Source organism: Oncorhynchus clarkii, chromosome 10 (assembly GCF_045791955.1).
Source record: "Oncorhynchus clarkii lewisi isolate Uvic-CL-2024 chromosome 10, UVic_Ocla_1.0, whole genome shotgun sequence".
NCBI lineage: Eukaryota > Metazoa > Chordata > Actinopteri > Salmoniformes > Salmonidae > Oncorhynchus > Oncorhynchus clarkii.
The window spans coordinates 19,045,057-19,060,239 of NC_092156.1; the positions used below are offsets into that span (position 1 = coordinate 19,045,057).

The 15,183-nt window shown below is 42.3% G+C and overlaps 1 protein-coding gene across 1 annotated transcript in view; it reads left to right on the forward strand.

Annotated features, from left to right (window-relative positions):
• Positions 1-14,287, forward strand: part of LOC139419186 (alpha-tectorin-like) — a 77,718-nt gene extending 63,431 nt beyond the window's left edge. The window contains exons 23-34 of the mRNA XM_071169181.1: positions 1,170-1,550; positions 1,795-1,956; positions 2,096-2,220; positions 2,506-2,786; positions 5,265-5,375; positions 6,695-6,897; positions 9,057-9,220; positions 10,111-10,359; positions 10,515-10,677; positions 10,872-10,956; positions 11,084-11,203; positions 12,821-14,287. Coding sequence (XP_071025282.1) covers positions 1,170-1,550; positions 1,795-1,956; positions 2,096-2,220; positions 2,506-2,786; positions 5,265-5,375; positions 6,695-6,897; positions 9,057-9,220; positions 10,111-10,359; positions 10,515-10,677; positions 10,872-10,956; positions 11,084-11,203; positions 12,821-12,924 — 2,148 coding nt within the window. The 3' untranslated portion in view covers positions 12,925-14,287. The remainder of the gene's footprint in view (positions 1-1,169; positions 1,551-1,794; positions 1,957-2,095; positions 2,221-2,505; positions 2,787-5,264; positions 5,376-6,694; positions 6,898-9,056; positions 9,221-10,110; positions 10,360-10,514; positions 10,678-10,871; positions 10,957-11,083; positions 11,204-12,820) is intronic.
• The last annotated feature ends 896 nt before the right edge of the window (positions 14,288-15,183 follow it).

Here is a 15,183-nt window from a genome sequence, read left to right on the forward strand (position 1 = left end):
CAGAGTTGAATGCCTGTGATAGGAGAAAACTGAGGATGGACCAACAACATTGTAGTTACTCCACAATACTAACCTAATTGAAAATAAGGAAGGCTGTACAGAATACAAATCTTCCAAAACATGCATCCAGTTTGCAGCATGGCACTAAAGTAATAATGCAAATAAATGTGGCAAAGCAATTCACTTTTTGTCCTGAATACAAAGTGTTATGTTTGGGTAAAATCCAATACAAAGCATTTTTTATTTTACCTTTATTTAACTAGGCAAGTCAGTTAAAGAACAAATTCTTATTTTCAATGATGGCCAAGGAACAGTGGGTTAACTGCCTTGTTCAGGGGCAGAACGACAGATTTTTACCTTGTCAGCTTGGGGATTTGATCTTGAAACCTTTCGGTTACTAGTCCAACGTTCTAACCACTAGGTCTACCTGCCGCATTACCACTCTCCATATTTTCAAGAATAGTGTTGGCTGCATCATGTTATGGGTATGCCTGTAATCATTAAGGACTGGGGAGTTTTTTCAGGATAAAGAAACGGAATGGAACTAAGCACAGTCAAAATCCTAGACGAAAACCTGGTTCAGTCTGCTTTCCACCAGACACTGGGAGATAAATTCATTTTTCAGCAGGACAATAACATAAAACACAAGACCAAATCTATGCTGGAGTTGCTTACCAAGAAGACTGTGAATGTTCCTGCATGACCAAGTTACAGTTTTGACTTAAATCTACTTCAAAATCTATGGCAAGACCTGAAAATGGTTGTCTAGCAATGACCAACAACTAATTTGACAGAGCTTGAAGAATTCTGAAAATAATAATGGGAAACTGTTGCAAAATCCAGGTGTGGAAAGCTCTTAGAGACTTACCCAGAAACAGTCACAGCTGTAATCGCTGCCAAAGGTTCTTCTACAAGGTATTGACTCAGGGGTTTGAATACTTAAGTAAATGAGATATTTCTGTATTTCATATTCAATACATTTGACAACATTTCTAAAAACATGTTTTCACTCTGTCAGTATCGGGTATTATGTGTAGATAATTTTTTTTTTTTTTTTAAGTCATCCATTTTGAATTCAGGTTGTAACACAAAACATTTAGGAAAAGTCAAGGGGTATGAATACTTTCTGAAGGCACTGTATTGTCATAACTTATGTTCCTCTTCGCCAGCCCAAACAGCTGTTCTGGAATGGCGACTGCACCAAGCGCTGCCAATGCATCGGCCGCAACCTCATCCAGTGCGACCCGCGCCGCTGCAAGGCCGAGGAGGAGTGTGCCCTGCACCACGGTGTGCGTGGCTGCTTTGCCCGGCGCTCGCAGCACTGCGTGGCATCCGGCGGCGGTGTCTTCAGGACCTTTGACGGGGCGTCCTTGCGCCTGCCTGCCTCCTGCTCCTTCGTGCTGTCCACCAACTGCCACAAGCTACCTGACCTCTCCTTCCAGCTCATCGCCAACTTCGACAAGTGGAGCACGCCAAACCTCACCACCATCTCCCACGCATACCTCTATATCAACGAGGAGAATATACTGATTTCCGGGAGCACTGTGAAAGTGAGGAGAAAAGAGGGTTAGAGATGGATGGTGGATAGATTAATAGAATTAATACATGGATGGATAGATGAGTTTTAGCATCACTTTATAATGTTTATTATGAAAAGAATGCATGTGAAATGTGTGTGTTTGTATTACTTTGAAGTTAGATGGTGAGTTATGTGTATAGTTATTTTTTTATGTGTACTTAGTCTCACCACGTCAATGCGCGCATGAATCTTCGCTTTCTCATCCTCCTAACTAGGTGAACGGCACACCCGTATCGGTGCCATTCGTCACGGGTTTAATGACACGCGTCTCCACGTCGGAGGGCTTCCTGGTCATCGACACACCACAGGACATCCAGGTGCGCTACAACCGCTTCAACACGCTTAGTATCACCATGGGTCAGCGGCTGCAAAACAAGGTTTGTTGTTTTCCTTATGGTTGTAGAGCATTATATACGCTTTATTTAATGCATTATATGGTTATTGTAAAGCCTCTTTAGGTTTTAGAAAATAACTGTGAGAGCTATAAAAGAGCTATATATTAATATTATTATTAAGGTGTGTGGCCTTTGTGGCAACTTCAACGGAGACCCCACTGACGACTACATCACCTCCCGCGGGAAGCCAGCCATCAGCGCCCTGGAGCTGGCCCAGAGCTGGAAGACCAATGGCATGCAGAACAGGTGAATTGGAGAGGAGGCATGGGAAGGGGTGACATGGAAGAGATAGACAGTTGTTAAATTGACAGTAACATTTTTAAAAATGTTTTTGTTTATCACACCTAGGATTTTGTGGCTTCCTCCAAGCTGTTTTTAAATTTGTTTGCTGGTTATTTGGCGGTGTCCAGAATCTTCTAGGATTTCTGGAGATTGTTGTGGTGCTAGTTTAAACAGATTTGTGCATTCAAAAGCATGGATGGATCTTCCCATCTCAACCTCTTACCTCCCATCTCTTCACCCTCTCCCCAGCTGTGACGAGACCCAGTACGTGGCACTGGCCCAGTCGTGCGAGAACACGGCCGTGCTTGGCCTCCAGGGCGAGGAGGGGTGCCAGAAGCTCACCCAAATGAAGGGCTTCTTCCAGCCCTGCCACGGCCTGCTGGACCCCAGGCCATTCTACCAGTCCTGCTACCTAGATGGCTGCTACAACCACCGCAAGGCCCAGGTGTGCGGCTCGCTTGCTGCCTACGGCGAGGCCTGCCGCTCCCTGGGCACGCTCACAACAAAATGGATCGCGCAGGAGAACTGCTGTAAGGGCACGGGATGGGGACGGTCATGGGGGCATGGTGGAAAGAATGGCTTTCTGGAGGAGGGGTATAAAGGGAGGCACGATGGTGAATAGGTACCAATTTGTGCAGTTTGATAAAATAGTATTTAGAACACTAAGTTCACTAAGAGTTCTAAGAGTTCTGCAGGGGTAAGTCCTTGGACCATTATTGTTCCTACTAAGCTGTACATGCTACCAATGGGCGATGTAACACACAAACATATTTTGCAATGGCTCTCATTGTTTCAAACTTGAGCTACAGTGCCTACTCAAACCCCATAACTTATTCTACATTTTGTTGTTACAGCTTGAATTCAAAATGGATTACATTAAAAAAAATATCTCACCCACCTACACAAATAGCAAATTGAAAACATATTTTTAGAAATGTTAGCACATTTATTGAAAATAAAATATAGAAAAATCTGATTTGCATAAGTATTCACACCCTTGAGACAATACTTTGCAGAAGCACCTTTGGCGGCGATAACGGCTTTGGGTATGTCTGTATCAGCTTTGCACATCTGGATTTAGGGATTTTCTCCCATTCTTCCTTGTAGATTTTTTCAAGCTCTGTTAAATTAGATGGGGAGCATAAGTGAACAGCAATCTTCAAGTCTTTCCACAGATATTCAATGGGATTCAAGTCTGGGCTTTGGCTGGGCCACTCTAGGACTGTTTTGGCTGTATGCTTGGGGTCAATGTCCTGTTGGGACATATACTAAACAAAAATATAAATGCAACATGGAACAATTTCAAATTTTTACTGAGTTACAGTTTATATAAGGAAATCAGTCTATTGAAATTAATTCATTAGGCCCCAATCTATGGATTTCATATGACTGGCAATACAGATATGCATTTGTTGATCACAGATGCCTGTAAAAAAAAAGTAGGAGCGTGGATCAGAAAACAGGTCAGTATCTAGCGTGACCACTATTTACCTCATGCAGTCTAGCGTGACCACCATTTACATCTCCTTCGAATAGAGTTGATCAGGCTGTTGATTGTGGCCTGTGTAATGTTGTACCAGTGAAACACGCTGTTGTACACGTCGATCCAGAGAATCCCAAACATGCTCAATGGATGACATGTCTGGTGAGTATGCAGGCCAAGGAAGAATTGGCAAATTTTCAGCAGCCAGGAATTGTATACACATCCTTGCGACATGGGGCCGTGCATTATCATGCTGAAACATGAGGTGATGGTAGAGGATGAATGGCATGACAATGGGCCTTAGGATCTCGTCACGGTATCTCTGTGCATTCAAACTGCCATCAATAAAATACAATTGTGTTCATTATCTGTAGTTTATACCTGCCCATACCATAACCATGGAACAGCAAATTGCTCGCCCACACGACTCCATACAAGTGGTCTGCTGCTGTGAGGCAGGTTGGACGTACTGTCAAATTCTCTTTAAAAACTTATGGTATAGAGATTAACATACAATTTTCTGGCAACAGGGAATGTGTTGTGTGACAAAACTGCACATTTTAGATTGGCCTTTTATTGTCCCCAGCACAAGGTGCACCTGTGTAATGAGCATGCTGTTTAATCATGTTTAATCATGTTCTTGATATACCACACCTGTCAGGTGGATGAATTATCTTTGCAAAGGAGAAATGCTCACTGACAGGGATGTAAACATATTTGTGCACAAAATTTGAGAGAAAGCTTTTTTGTGCATATGGAATATTTCTGCTATCTTTTATTTCAGCTCATAAAACATGGGATTTATATTTTTTATTTTTTGTTCAGTGTAAATCTTGGCCCCAGTCTAAGGTCCTTTGCACTCTGAATCATCATCTCATCAATGATTTGCCTGTATTTGGTTCCATTCATTGTACCCTCTATCCTTACCAGTCTCCCAGTCCCTGCTGCTTATAAGCATCCCCATAGCATGATGCTGCCACCACCACACTTCACAGTAGGGATGGTGTTAGACTGTTAGACAGGTAATTAGTTGTGTACAGTTAAGGAACATTTTGTCTCCTCAGACCACAGCATCTTTTGCCTTTATGGTCTGTCTTTCACATGACTTTTTGCATACGCCAGACGATCAGGGAAATTGGATGCACCTGAGCTCAATTTGTAATATCATAGCCAAGCGGTGATAATACTTTATATCATTTTCAATACATTTGCAAAAATGTCCAAACATTACTTTGTCATTATGGGTTATTATGTCTAGATGGGTGAGATAAAAATACATTTGATCTATTTTAAATTCTGTCTGTAACACAACAAAATGTGCAATAAGTCAAAGGATATTAATACTGAAGGCACTTTATATACAGGTAACTTGAACTTGGAGCATGTGTTAATGACTGGGTGGTTTGCAGGAAAATGTTTGTTACATTTATAAAACATAGCATTAGGCTCTTCAAGAATAACAGTTAGTACAATTGGTTGGATGAGGTGGTGTGACAGCTAACATTGTGCCTGGATCTGTCTTTAGCAGAATGGATCTACGACCCCTGTGCAGGAGAGATCTGCACCAACAACACGTGTGAACAGGAAAACGGGGGAGACCTGTGTGGCTGCCCTGAGCTGCCCAACAACGCTGGGGGTGAGTGTGTGGAGGGAGGGAGGGGAGTCAGGGAAGGGGGATGAGCGAGGGGGTGGTGGTAATCGTTAGGCTATACAGGATAAATATATATTTTATCTCTTTTTTATCTTAATAATTAATTTATCCAGCTCAGTCTTATTTTGATCAAATCTTTTACAAGAATACATTGGTCGTGTTCATTAGGCATGAAATGGGAGTACTATTTGGTATTTTATTAGGATCCCCATTAGCTGTTGGGAAAGCAGCAGCTACACTTCCTGGGGTCCACGCAAAACATGAAACACTGCCTAATACAGAATATTAATAGACAAGAACAGCTCAAGGACAGAACTACTTGCATCCTGACGTGTTGTATCACTGCCTGGTATGGCAACTGCTCGGCCTCTGACCACAAAACACTACAAAGGGTAGTGCATACGGCCCAGTACATCACCGGGGCCAAGCTTCCTGCCATCCAGGACCTCTATACCAGGCGGTGCAAGAGGAAGGCCCTAAAAATTGTCAGACTCCAGCCACCCTAGTCAAGGACTGTTCTCTCTGCTACCGCACGACAAGCAGTACCCGAGCGCCAAGTCTAGGTCCAAGACGCTTCTAAACAGCATCTACCCCCAAGACATAAGACTCCTGAACATCGAATCAAATGTCTACCCAGACTATTTGCATTGCCCCCCCCCCCCCCCCTTCTACACTGCTGATACTCTCTGTTATTATCTGTGCATAGTCACTTTAATAACTCTACCTACATGTACATATTACCTCAATTACCTCGACACCAGTGCCCCGCACATTGACTCTGTACCGGTACCCCCTGTATATAGTTCTGCTATTGTTATTTACTGCTGCTCTTTAATTATTTGTTATTCCTATCTCTTACTATTTTTTGTGGTATTTTCTTAAAACTGCATTGTTGGTTAAGGTTTTGTAAGTAAGCATTTCACTGTAAGGTCTACTACACCTGTTGTATTCAGCATTTCACTGTAAGGTCTACTACACCTGTTGTATTCAGCATTTCACTGTAAGGTCTACTACACCTGTTGTATTCAGCATTTCACTGTAAGGTCTACTACACCTGTTGTATTCAGCATTTCACTGTAAGGTCTACTACACCTGTTGTATTCAGCATTTCACTGTAAGGTCTACTACACCTGTTGTATTCAGCATTTCACTGTAAGGTCTACTACACCTGTTGTATTCGGCGCATGTGACAAATACGATTTGATTTGATTCATGTTTGAACACGACCCAAGCCCAAGTCTAGCATCTGTATTCAAGTTAGCTACCGTAGTCTTATGATTCTCACCCCTGTGTTTTCCCACTAGACGAGGATGACATCATCCAGGCAGAGGTGACGTGTAAGCACGCCCAGATGGAGGTGTCCATCTCCAAGTGTAAGCTCTTCCAGCTGGGATTCGAGCGTGAGGACGTGAGGATCAACGACCAGCACTGCCCCGGCATCGAGGGAGAGGACTTCATCTCCTTTCACATCAACAACACTAAGGGCCATTGCGGCTCCATCGTACAGGTAATTAACCACAGATCTAGGATCAGTGGATAATTATTCAAACTTGACCTTAATCTTTAGGGATTTAATTTTTTTATTTTACCTTTATTTAACTAGGCAAGATCAGTTAAGAACAAATTCTTATTTTCAATGACGGCCTAGGAACAGTGGGTTAACTGCCTGTTCAGGGGCAGAACGACAGATTTGTACCTTGTCAGCTCGGGGGTTTGAACTTGCAAACTTCCTGTTACTAGTCCAACGCTCGGCTAGTCCAACCACTAGGCTACCCTGTGATAATACAGTTGAAGTCGGAAGTGTACATACACTTAAGTGTACATACACTCAGTTGACTGTGCCTTTAAACAGCTTGGAAAATTCCCCAAAATGATGTAATTGCTTTAGAAGCTTCTGATAGGCTAATTCCCAAAAACGATGTAATTGCTTTAGAAGCTTCTGATTGACAGGAGGTGTACCTGTGGATGTATTTCAAGGCCTACCTTCAAACTCAGTGCCTCTTTGCTTGACATCATGGGAAAATCAATAGAAATCAGCCAAGATCTCAAAACAAAAATTGTAGACCACAAGCATGGTTCATCCTTGGGAGCAATTTCCAAAGGCCTGAAGGTACCACATTCATCTGTACAAACAATAGTAAGCAAGTATAAACACCATGGGACCACGCAGCTGTCATACCGCTCAGAAAGGAGACGCGTTCTGTCTCGTAGAGATGAACGTACTTTGGTGCGAAAAGTGCAAATCAATCCCAGAACAACAGCAAAGGACCTTGTGAAGATGCTGGAGGAAACGGGTACAAAAGTATCTATATCCACAGTAAAACGAGTCCTATATCGACATAACCTGAAAGGCCACTCAGCAAGGAAGAAGCCACTGCTCCAAAACCGCCATAAAAATGCCAGACTACGGTTTGCAACTGCACATGGGGACAAAGATTGTACGTTTTGGAGAAATGTCCTCTGTCCCGATGAAACAGAAATAGAACTGTTTGGCCAGAATTACCATTGTTATGTTTGGAGGAAAAAGGGGGGGCTTGCAAGCTGAAGAACACCATCCCAACTGTGAAGCACGGGGGTGGCAGCATCCTGTTGTGGGGGTGCTTTGCTGCAGGAGGGACTGGTACACTTCACAAAATAGAGGAGGGAAAGTTATGTGGATATATTGAAGCAACATCTCAAGACATCAGTCAAGAAGTTAAAGCTTGGTCGCAAATGGGTCTTCCAAATGGACAATTACCCCAAGCATATTACCACAAGCAAAGTTTTTGGCAAAATGGCATAAGGACAACAAAGTCAAGATATTGGAGTGGCCATTACAAAGCCCTGACCTCAATCCTATAGAAAATTTGTGGGCAGAACTGAAAAAGTGTGCGCGAGCAAGGAGGCCTACAAACCTTACTCAGTTTCACCAGCTCTATCAGGAGGAATGGGACAAAATTCACCCAACTTATTGTGGGAAGCTTGTGGAAGGCTACCTGAAATGTTTGACCCAAGTTAAACAATTTAAAGGCAATGCTACCAAATACTAATTGAGTGTATGTAAACTCCTGACACCCTGGGAATGTGATGAAAGAAATAAAAGCAGAAATTAAGAATTCTCTCTACTATTATTCTGACATTTCACATTCTTAAAATAAAGTGGTGATCCTAACTGACCTAAGACAGGTTTTTTACTCTGATTAAATGTCAGGAATTGTGAAAAACGAAGTTCAAATGTATTTGGCTAAGGTGTATGTAAACTTCCGACTTCAACTGTGTATCTGACCCTATATCAGTGATCTCCTTCTACATTAACAACACCAGGGGCCACGTGGCTGTATCGTAAAGGTTGCCACAGATCTGTAGTCAGATTATCTTACATTTAATCATAACTAGTCATTAGGGGGATTGAGAAATATCTGATCCTGGAGTAGTGGTTAGTGCTACTTCCACTTACTGGTGCCAAACACATGCCTTAGGCTTGTGACTCATCACCAAGGGGCAATAGGACTTAATTTTATTGGTGAGAAACTGTATAGCCAATAGGGTAGACCTGTAATTTCCTATCGCAAGGGCCAGTAGGGCTCCATGTTACTGAGGAAATCTCTTCCCCGGCCAATAGGCATACTATACTTACTGTAATGATGTTTATTGTCCAGCATATCTGCCATTTTTATTTTCTACAAGTCCAACAGCACACACATCATGTACAAGAACACGGTGTGGATTGAGAGCGTGAACAACACTGGCAACATCATTACCAGGGACAAGACAATCAACGTGGAGTTTTCCTGCGCCTACGAGCTGGACCTCAAAATATCTCTGGAGACCGTGCTTAGGCCCATGCTCAGGTTAGAGGACCTACTTTTTCTCAACTTTCCCCAAATTCTCAGGTTTTCTAATCTAAGCAGGAAATTTGAAATCCTCAAGTCATAACTTCCTGTAAACCTGGGAATTTTGGGAGATTTAGCGGAATTTTGCAACCCTACTGTGATTGTTTTCAATTAAAATGGCCAAAAAGAAACTAAAATAGCTTCTTGGCAAAGACTAATTTCTCAAGGAAGAATTTTACTAGCACTGTCTGGGAGTGGTCTGAGTGGGAAGGGGAAAACTGAAAACTACCTGTTATTGGCAGTGGTTTGGAACCCTTTTTTCTTATTGGTCTATTAACTAATGTACCACCTGGTGATGTCACCAGGTAGCTCAAAACTCCATCACACCAAAACAGGCTGAAATTTACACTAAAAGGGCATTATCATTTTCACAATTTCACAGTATTATTCCAACCCCATAGTGTGGAAATGTATATAAAACACTAGAAATCAAGTTTTTGACTGCACTAGGCCTTTAAAGGACAAGTTCACTTTTTTTTCTTTTTTTTAACCAAAAATGTATTTGGCATGTTATAGAAGTGTCCAGACACTTTTTTTGCGATTTAACTTGGTTTGGAGAAACCTGCCCACCAGTGATCTACTTTCTCATGCTTGTTGTATGTTCATGTTGTACACATGAAATTGTGTCATTACAACTTTATCCGCAACGTTATAGCATTCCGTTGGTCTCAAGCGATACTTCTCTGTGTAGCCTGCGCATGCGTGTACAGAAAAGTACTGCTCCACACAAGACCAATGTTTTCCATCGCCTGACTTGTTATAGAGTTTATTCAATGATGTCCCTCAATGAGATCCCTCACCTTCTCTCCCCCTTCCTGTATCTCTCTCTCCCTAAACCCTTTCTCCAGTGTGATCAACCTCACCCTCCCCACCCAGGAGGGTAACTTCATCACTAAGATGGCACTGTACAAGAACTCGTCGTACCACCAGCCGTACCGCGAGGGCGAGGTGGTGCTGAGCACGCGGGACATCCTCTTCGTGGGGGTGTTTGTGGAGGGAGCCGACGAGAACCAGCTCATCCTTATCGTCAATATGTGCTGGGCCACGCCGTCCCGCTACAGCAGCGACCGGCTCCGCTACATCATCATAGAAAGAGGGTAGGCTCAAAATAACAAACCACATGTCTGCAGCCAATATAGAACCCTATCCCCTATAACTTGCACAAATGACAGACAGACGTTAGGAACAGACGTTAGGTTGTATTGTACGAAAACAAAGGACCACACTACCTTCTCTTTCTTTATCTATGAAGTTGTCCCAACATCAAGGATAACACCATTGGCATGGCTGAGAACGGGGTGTCCCTCACCTGCCGCTTCCACGTCACAGTCTTCAAGTTCATTGGGGACTATGACGAGGTCCACCTCCACTGTGACGTGTCGCTGTGTGACCACGAGATCAATGCCTGCAAAGTGGTGAGGAAACCCTGAACATGGTGATGAATACTGAATTAAATACGGAACCAGTTTTGTCTTTGTCCAGTTTTTATAAGCGGCAAATGATAACAAATCTAACATGTTGTGAAGCATGCTTAGAATAGCTAAGCTTACAATGGCTATGTTATGCCACCTTAATACAAGTGTGTGTGTGTGTGTGTGTGTGTGTGTAGAACTGTCCCCACAACAGGAGGATGTACACGGACTACAGCAATCACAAGGAGCAGATCCTCACTGTAGGACCCATCAGAAGGAGAGGTACAGATGAGTGTTGCCCTAGTGTGTGTGTGCGTGCATGTATGTGATACAGACATGTCGCCTTAGTGTATGCATGCACTTGTGTAAATACCAGTATGTGTGCGATTCACAATTTTGTGTATATTAGAGTCGGACTGGTGTGAGGTGGGGAACGGGGGCTGTGAGCAGATCTGCACCAGTAAAGGGATGGGAGCTGTGTGTAGCTGTGTGACTGGGATGCTGCAGAGGGACAGAAAGAGCTGTAGAGGTAAACACACATCCTATACATTGCTATATGGGTCATTCTATGAATAAAGTGCCTTTTAAGTATTGTAATTTTGTTTAAAAAAAATACTATTTCACATCATTTTAACCTTCTTCGTAACAATGTTATCCCATCTCAACAGTGTGACTGGAGTTGCAAAATTCTGGTAACTTTCCCAAAATTCCCAAATCTGGATTTCTGCATAACTTGGGAATTGTGCAAACAAAAATGCACATACACTCTACAAAGGTTGGGGTCAATTCCATTATAATTGACTGAATTTAAATGGAATTTATTCCACGCACTGTACTGTGGGCACACACTCTGTCTTAATTTTGAAGGTACTGTACTTGCAAGTAAGGGATGTGTAGAGGAAGTCCTGTGTAGCTCAGTTGGTAGAGCATGGCACTTGCAAAGCCAGGGTTGTTGGTTTGATTCCCATGGGGGACCAGTATAGGGAGAAAATAAATTATGAAAATGTATGCACTCACTACTGTAAGTTGCTGTGGATAAGAACGTCTGCTAAATGACTAAAATGTCAAATGTAAATGTAGAGTGTGACAAGCACAAAGAGTGTGCATGTGACTTCCTCGTTCAATATTTTACAATAGTTTTTTTTACAGTATTTACAGTACTTTTTCCTCTGGTATTAACTTGGTGTGTTTACTAGGAAAAATATGTGGTTTTCAATGGTTACTTTCTGGTACTTATTCAACACAATTGGTAAATACTTGTTACCTAATGATAACCAGTTGTGCTTGTTTTAATCAATCCTCAACAAACGAGCCCGTAAATCATTAATACTGTGTTATTAACATGTTACCGTCTATTTTTAAGTAATACCTGGTCATTTCAGTACCGTAAAGTAAGTGCTACCAAAAAATTATGTTTACCTCCAAAGGCACTGGGGTTCTCTTCTTTCTCATCTGACCAGGGGTGAAAGTACGGGACCTCCTATGTGTGCACATGCTTAATCATAGAATTACATTTAGAATCCCTATTACTTCAGTAGGATCTCTGTGGGCCTAGTCGTAAAGATTTATAATTTCACTTTTTAAATGTATTACATTTTATTGTGTCATAAACACAACCAGTCTTGATGTTTTTAGTCACTTCAAAGAAGCTCCTTTACTAGGCTACCTGTACACGTTCATCCACTAGAAACATATTTCCAGCCTCCAAGCAGTGGTGAATGGAAAGAGACATCTGTTACTCAAACATTTTGTCATTAGGCCAGAATTTATGTATCCACTACTGTCCGCGTGCGTCTTGGTGTCGGCAATTCATCTCTTCCTTGGCAAAATGTCAGTGTTCTCGTCTAACCACATTGCATGTTAGGGCGTAGGCTATACCAACTGTTTACTTGTCCATTCACTCATTTATCATGCCTCTGACATGTGGTAGCCTAATGATAAATAGTGATGTAATAGCCTCCAGTTTTCTTGACATTTGGTTTTAGTTATTGTGAAAGGCTCATGTTTTACCAGTATGGCGTACCCCCACTATATATTTTGATGGGACGCCGTACCGGACCGCCTTACTTTCACCCCTGCATCTGACCCTTTATTCTGTCCTTCATAAGACATCCTTCTTCATTTATTTTTTATTCCCTCCATCCAGCTGTCAGCTCCAGCGTTGACCTACGACCCCTCGTTCTCCCTCTGGCCCTTAGCACGGTGGTCTCCGTGCTCCATGCTCACTCACACACTTTTCTCTTCTCCTAACACTGGGAGGACAGTTAGAGAGAGAGAAGGGAGAGAGAGAGAGACAGATAAAAAGAGAAGAGGAGAGCAATGTAACACTTCCTGCTCACGGTCACAGAGACATCCACAGCAACCAATCACAGAGACAAGAAGCCCTTCCCTCTGGATGGACTTGACAACAGCAACAACTCACAAGGCCCTGGATCACAACAACAACAACAAGGCCCTGGATCACAAAAACAACAACCACAAGGCCCTGGATCACAACAACAACAACTCACAAGGCCCTGGATCACAACAACTCACAAGGCCCTGGATCACAACAACTCACAAGGCCCTGGATCACAACAACTCACAAGGCCCTGGATCACAACAACAACAACTCACAAGGCCCTGGATCACAACAACAACAACTCACAAGGCCCTGGATCACAACAACAACAACTCACAAGGCCCTGGATCACAACAACTCACAAGGCCCTGGATCACAACAACAACAACTCACAAGGCCCTGGTTCACAATGAAAAAAGCCCCCCTAAATAATATTTTTACTCACATAAACTTTAGCTAGACACAAGAAAGTCAGTATATTTCATTTAAAAAACAGCTTAGTGAGTTAGTATTAGATAAAGCGTTGTTTTATGAAAGGTGAGGGCATAGTTTGCCCTACATTTATCTTTGATGGCAAAGCTTGGTTTCCAAAATGATTAAAAAATATATTTTATCATTATTTATGTGTAAAGTCTAAAGCTGTGTATGTGAATTGATTACTTGTTCCCCACTCAACCCCTTATCCCCAACTCTGAAAATATTGAATGAGTCTCAATAACATACAATGTGCTGGTAGATGTGCCTTGACTACCAAAGGGTTTGGTCATGTCACACTGCCATTCTATGTGCCTACTCATGTGCCAGCCTCAATCAGAAACAGTTCTAAAATCATTTGTATGTTCAAAATGATACTCCTAGAAACATTTGATTGAAAAATAATGAATATTGTGAAAGTTAAATTACTTCTCAAAATGTTTTTTTTTTGTGCACAACAGACATTTTGTAAAAACCGATGCAGGTCCAGTTCTCCAGACCGATATCATTATGAGCAAAAAAGCAATGTGACCTGTGTCAAAATACGCCTACCTAGGCTACTGTTATCAGCATGTGAAATAAGCAATGTTTTTGTACAATGACACAGAAAGAAGCTCATCCCACTCCATATAGCTAGCAATAACCATTTATGTTAGAAAATATTGGAGTATCTCATAACATTTTCATTATGTACAAATGTATACTGAACAAAAATATAAATGTAACCTGTAAAGTGTTGGTCCCATATTTCATGAGCTGAAATAAAATATCCCAGAAATGTTCCATACAGTACAAAAAGCTTATTTCTTTCCAATTTTGTGCACAAATTTGTTTACATTCCTGTTACTGATCTTTTCTCCTTTGCCAAGATAATCCATCCACCTGACAGGTGTGGCATATCAAGAAGCTGATTAAACATCATTACACATGTGGACAATAAAAAGCCACTCTAAAATGTGCATTTTTTTCACACAACACAATGTCACAGATGTCTCAAGTTTTGAGGGAGCGTGCGATTGGCATGCTGACTGCAGGAATGTCCAACAGCGGTGTTGCCAGTGAATTGAATGTTAATTTCTCTACCATAAGCAGCCTCCAATGTCGTTTTAGAGAATTTGACGGTACATCCAACCGGCCTCACAACCGCAGACCACGTCTATGGCGTTGTGTGATCGAGCAGTTTGCTGATGTCAATGTTATGAACAGAGTGCCCCATGGTGGGGTTAGGGTATGGGCAGGCATAAGCTATGGACAACGAACAAAATGTACATTTTATCAACGGCAATTGGAATGCACAGCGATAGATACCGTGATGAGATCCTGTGGCCCATTGTTGTGCCATTCATCCGTTGCCATCACCTCATGTTTCAACATGACAATGTTGCAAGGATCTGTACACAATTTCTGGAAGCTGAAAGTGTCCCAGTTCTTCCATGGCCTGCATACTCACCAGACCTTTCACCCATTGAGCTTGTTTGGGATGCTCCGGATCACCGTGTAAGACAGCGTGTTCCAGTTCACGCCAATGTCCAGCTACTTCGCACAGCCATTGAAGAGGAGTGGGACACCATTCCACAGGCCACAATCAACAGCCTGATCAACTCACGCTGCATGAGGCAAATGGTGGTCACACCAGATACTGACTGTGTTTCTGATCCTCGCACCTACTTTATTTATTTATTAAGGTATCTGTG